At 35.7% G+C, this 6,000-nt stretch overlaps 1 protein-coding gene across 2 annotated transcripts in view; it reads right to left on the bottom strand.

The window, feature by feature from the left end:
- Positions 1-1,160: 1,160 nt before the first annotated feature.
- Positions 1,161-6,000, bottom strand: part of LOC133484362 (collagen alpha-1(XXIII) chain-like) — a 38,803-nt gene continuing 33,963 nt past the window's right edge. For both annotated transcript variants that reach the window (XM_061786788.1, XM_061786789.1), the window contains 3 exons: positions 5,865-5,963; positions 4,260-4,298; positions 1,161-3,657 (listed from right to left, as the gene is read on the bottom strand). In XM_061786788.1, the coding sequence (XP_061642772.1) occupies positions 3,607-3,657; positions 4,260-4,298; positions 5,865-5,963 (189 nt within the window). In that variant the 3' untranslated portion in view covers positions 1,161-3,606. The remainder of the gene's footprint in view (positions 3,658-4,259; positions 4,299-5,864; positions 5,964-6,000) is intronic.

Genomic DNA, 6,000 nt, shown 5'->3' with positions numbered 1-6,000 from the left:
TTGTATTCTGTTTTTATTTATGTTTACTACAACATCCCAACTTCATTGGAGTTGGGGTTGTAATATTTTAGAACTGTTAGGTCTTAAACATTTATTGAGGTAGGCTACAATTATTTAAGTTTTATTTGCAAAATTTTTAATTGAATCATTTAAGTATAGTTTATTTATTTTTTTATTTTCCTATATTTAAATGGCGTGTTAATCTTGAAACGGCATAACATTACAGTGGCTTACAATGAAATAAATGTACTTTTTAGGAAAAAAAACCCCATCTTTTTGATGAACATTTAGGCCTACTTTGATACTTTATTTTAATGTTGACAATGATGGTGGTACTTATAGAGTTCAGTATTTTTTATGTGGCAGTTGGTGAAACATTTGAGAACCATTGAATTGGCAGAACACAGTGGTTCTCAAAGTGTGGTACGAGTACCACTAGTGGTATGCGAGCCCCAATTTTAATGAAGTTGGGAAATTGTGTAAAACAAAAACAGAATACAATGATTTGCAAATCCTTTTCAATCTATAGTCAATTGATGGTATGGGGGTGTTATTGTGCATGGCATGGGTAACTTGCACATCTGTGAAGGCACCATTAATGCTAAAAGGTACATACAGATACTATGCAAGAAGTGGAAAATGTGTACTCATGGTATTATTTTCGATTTAAATGATTCCAAGTTCCTTAATACTGCCGTTCCATTCCTATATTAAACCTTTTATATATTTTTGCAGCTCTACAAAGAACAAATGTTTCAAACTTTTTTTGTTTCCCATTAGTGGGAAATCATTATAAATTGGGCAAAAACAAACAACTAGAAATTCATGGTCTCCAACAACCATGGTGTATCCTAACAAGCACCCTCCTCCCATTGTTTGCAGTATTGTGCATGAATGTACCATAAAAGTTGTTCAACAAAACAAGCAGGTTCCATAAGGTTAGTGAAAATGAAACGGTTACCTTACCTTTGAATGGTGCTGAATCTGAAATGTCATAATTTAATCAAAATTGAAGACCTGTTGAGATCTCAAATACAGTTATGAAAGTGATTAACTGTTCTGTACACAAATAATCTCTGCAGTGGACAGACAAATGAACGCATCAAACCAGCTCCAATTTTGATTTATGAACAACTGCCATCCACAAACACAAAACTAGGTATTTTTTCACACCAGTTTTATTTGATACTAAAAACAGTGTTCAGAGTTGATGTAAACAGTTCAAGGCATACGTTAATGTCACTTTTCAATTATGTTTTCCAGACTAAACTACAGGTTTGTCTATCCTGTTATTTAGTCTCAGAATGGACTTTTTCATCAATTACAAAAGACATTAAAACAGTTTGTCCCTACATTAGTTCGAATGCAACTGGAAAATTGAGATCAACATTTACCTTCGATGTCCTTGTCATACCATATTTGTGAGATTTAAAATAACATTTTGAAGTGTTTTAACACACTCATGCAAGAAACAACAGAAAACTGGTCACAATCCTTAAAATCCTCTTCTCTTCATAAACCAAAACATTATGAGTAATAGTTGCAACTGGAGGAAAAATAATGCCTATTGATGTTAACTCAATTGCAACGCATATGATGTAAGGCACAAAGAAAGCATAAAGCCAAAGTTCATTTCAGTCATGTTAAATTGACCCAAGTTACGCATATATTTAGGCAATATTACAAAAATAGCTTAATTCCTTTTCAACCAAATACACAACCGAACATTCTCACAAAGTCAAGCTAATACTGTGATATTATATTATTGGCTACAACACCAAACACGCAACATTGTGCTACTTACTGACTCCGTTAAGCATTTAAACTGACAGAATCTGCAAAAGAAATCGCGTGTTAATTTACAGACAACCACGCAGCTTCCCGTAAAATTGCAACACTTGTATGCTTTACAGTTACCGGTACTGTAAACCGGTTAGTGTTAACATTTAGATTTTTGATTGATTGATTTTGATGCTTGTATTATTTTATCTTATATGGATAAACTTCTCATATAAAGAAAACCTTTTATATGGAACTACATAAGTGAGCGTTTATGTACAATTAAATTGATTTGCTGACACTGAACCTGCACGTCCTTCCACTAAGATTTGTATTGCATCAGTATAGAAATTTGGCAAATTTGGCCTGAATATTGATAATGATGAAAAAACAAGCAGTAAGACAAGTTAGATTAAGTAGGTCATCTGTAAATTTTCTATCGAGCAAAGTTCAGTTTTACAAATAAAATGTTTTAACAAGTACTTGAACTTCTTGAACCTATTTGCTAACTATTGCGGGATACGAGGAAATATTACAACTGCATAGCAATTCCGTGTCACAACCATCCACCCATCCATTTTCCGAGCCGCTTATCCTCACAAGCGCAGGAGGCGGGGTGCACCCTGAACTGGTGGCCAGCCAATTGCAGGTGGCACAGCCAACTAAAAGTTAAACAATTTCCAACTGTCAGTCATGATGCGGACTGAATAGCAGATAAAAATATTGGTTTACTGATGTTCTTAAAGAATATGTAATGCACTTTTCTGTTTACAAAAAGTAGTTATGTTGGTGTCATCTCTGTATTGTGTACATGTAGCAAAATAACTATATTTATCCTGTATCTTTAAATAATCATGCCACATTTAAAGACACTTTGCAAATATATAGGAGGTCCAACCAAGTAAACAAATTGTTCAGGCCAAGTAAATGTGTTGCAAAGACAAAAAAACCAATAAAAGTCCTCTGACAGCTTGGACTGAAACCTTTTTGTGACAACTGAAACAAGGCCCACAAAAAGGTAACATTACTGGCATTCAAAGCCAGTGTATGATTACTAAATAAAACTGAATTCCAAACAAAAAAGTTGGTCGACCTTTGAAGAAAATAAAATACATAGGTCAGTCAATCAGTTTAAATTACTAATATTACTAAAATAATAATAAAAAAAAAAACATCATACAAAGAACAAATTCGTCAGCAGCAAGAGAGAACAAAAATGTCTTCATCTGGGATTAAAAGACCATGATCAATCAAACTAAATTACAAGTGGAAATGGAAGGTTTTAAGGTAATTAAAACTCAAGCAAAAAAATGAAGCTGATTAGCCCCGTTGACTGATGCACTGGTTTACTATGAATACTGTAACGGCTCCTTCAAATCGCTCAATAAACATGGCAATGCATAGGAATGCAAAATGTAACTGGACAACAAACAGGTTTCCACTGCCACAAGTGGGAAAAAAAAGTCAAAAACCTATAAGAGTGCTTAAAAAGCTATTTCTATTATACTCATCCACAATGTGTTATAATTATGCAGGTAATTAGGCAAGATTTTCACTACACAGGCAAACAAGTGATGAGTAAATCATAACGTGCTGTAAATCCTTCGCGATGTTTCAGTGACGTCACCGACATCAGCCAGAGCATCCCAGGGGACTGCGCAAGTGGATTTGTCGACCCCTCGAGAACAGTTTTCATATTGGAGGATTTTAGTGTTCCTTAAGACACACAGGCTTGCAAGGCATCTTCTGCTCCTTAAAGGCCAATCTGCCTCTGTGCCCTCTGCCCCTCTACATGTCCTTTTCCTCAGCAGGCCCTCCTGCTGGCATTCATGGCTGAATAAGACGCTTGCGTTTAAGCTTCTGCCTGGCCATCTTCTCCTTTCGGAAAACAAAGAGGAGAAAAATGACGTACACTCCATCGTCGGCTACGGCGGAGAGCTATTCGAGCATCCATCCACCCATCAGGCCGAGTAAGTCAGACTCGGTTAGTAAGGCAGTTAGACTTTAGCACACTGCACCTGGACTGCACTTCAAAGAAAGCTTCCCAGTTCCAGTTCATTTTTTTTTTCTGTTAAAGCACGGCTGCTTACGCAACGTGTCTCTGGAGTTCTTACAATACTGCAGAGTTGTCCATATTTCAATATATTATATAAAAATGTTTATTTAAAAAAATACAAATGAAAAGTTGTTGCTAATCAGTTACAATATATACTAAAACAAAATGTACAGAATCCATGCTGCTGGTTAGTCACAGTCATCACTGCAAAAGAAAAATAGAGATACAATATTAGTTTCGTAATCTATTATGACTCATTTGCATTAAACTTACTTATTCAAATCTGCAAATGTTAGAACTACATGCTCACACACTATGTAAATTATACCTTTGCCAAACAGTGCTCAAGTAATTATTTCAGTTATTTGTAATTAAAGGCTATTTTTTTTTTATGGTAAACTGTATACACGTTTACATTTCTTACCTTGTGCCAGCAGCCTGGTATGGGCAGGCCATCATGTCCCTGCACAGTGACACCAACACATACATGTTCATTAATAAGCCACAAAACATATAGGAATAAAAAATAAAAAAAAATCTGCATTATTACAGTGGATATAAAAAGTCCACACACTCCTGTTAAAATGCCAAGTTTTTGTGATTTAAAAAAATGAGACCAAGATTAATAATTTCTAAACTTCTTCCACCATTAATATGACCTATAACCTCTACAACTAAATCGAATTTAAAAAAATCTTTCCTGAGGGAAAATAAATGTAAACAACTGAAATAATGTGCTTGCACAAGTGTACACACCCTTTTGTAACTGGGCATCTAGCTGTGTGCAGAATTAACCAATTACATTCAAACTCCTGTTTAATGGGAGTCAGCACACAACTGCCGCCATCTAAAGCAAGGGTGTCAAACTCATTTTTGTCACAGGCCACAATGTAGTTAGGGTTTCCATCAGAGGGCCGTTATGACTGTGAAACCATATAAATATTTAATTGGCTCATCATACTATTATTTTGTTACTATTAAATTGATGGATAACCAGTTTTGAAATCAGAAGTCAAGGATAATAATTGAACTATTGTTCAAGTTACTGTAAAAAAGGGGGAAACCAAAAAAATGCTTTTGCAATATCTCCACATGACAATTTTATATGACAATTTTTAATTTTAGTACTGAATTGAGCAAGAATCATGGAAGTTAAAGCACTTGATTTGCTTTCGCGAGCCACATAAAATGTTGTGGTGGGCCGGATCTGGCCCTAGGGCCTTGAGTTTGACACCTGTGATCTAAAGTGTATGATAACCCCAAATATATAGCAGGTGTTCTACTGGCTTTTTTGTTTTGCTTTCTAGCAGAATCGTGAAGGACTGAATGCTAGTTGGAACTGTTCATAATTCCCTCCACCTTGACTAAGGCCCCAGTTCCAGCTGAAGGAAAAACTGGCTGAAAGCATGATACTGCCACGCTTACACTGAAGGTATGGTGTTCCTTTGGTGATGAGCAGTGTTGTGCTCAGACCAAACATACTTTTGAGAATTACTGTATGGTGAAAAAAATAAAGAAAACATTTTGCAAAACCACTTGATGCCCCAAAAACGCATGTTTTTATTTGTATTTTTGTTAGCTCTCTCGCTCTCAATGTAAAGTATTGTGTTTAAATGTGTTTGTATTGTTTTAAAAGTGTGTTCAAAGACCTTAATTAAATCCAATAAAACATGCCTAGGGTGTAGTAATTAAATAGCATCTTTCCATATTGTGGATTTCATTGTTTGCTGGGGTGGTCTTGAACGTAACCCTAGCAATAAGTCTCGCTAATGTCATTTCTAGCCAGGTAGTAAGTACCCAGTCAATAAATGAAAATTCAAAACTGGCCACGGTAAGAATCATTTTTGGCTTCCGGTTTATTCTACAAAAGGCTTTGCCTTAAGTATAACTAATTTTGACCTGGATATTCAAATTTATTAGTGTCACCATGCAAACAACAGGGTTCAACCGAGCAGACAAGTACCGACAAATGAGCTGAACGCACATTAAAAGCTATAGTGGAGAGCAGAAAGGAGCAGAGATACTGTACCACAGGACAGGGGACCACAGGGGCGGAAGGAGGAAGAAGATGAGGTGGAGGAGAAGAAAGTGCTCCTTCAACAGATACATCTTTTTTGTCATCACAACCCTGTTAGCAAGAGTCATTTACAGATTGACAACTTGAA

Source organism: Phyllopteryx taeniolatus, chromosome 10, assembly GCF_024500385.1.
Source record: "Phyllopteryx taeniolatus isolate TA_2022b chromosome 10, UOR_Ptae_1.2, whole genome shotgun sequence".
NCBI classification, from domain to species: domain Eukaryota; kingdom Metazoa; phylum Chordata; class Actinopteri; order Syngnathiformes; family Syngnathidae; genus Phyllopteryx; species Phyllopteryx taeniolatus.
Note: the sequence above shows the minus strand (reverse complement) of the source record. Positions and strands in the feature narration are given on the sequence as shown.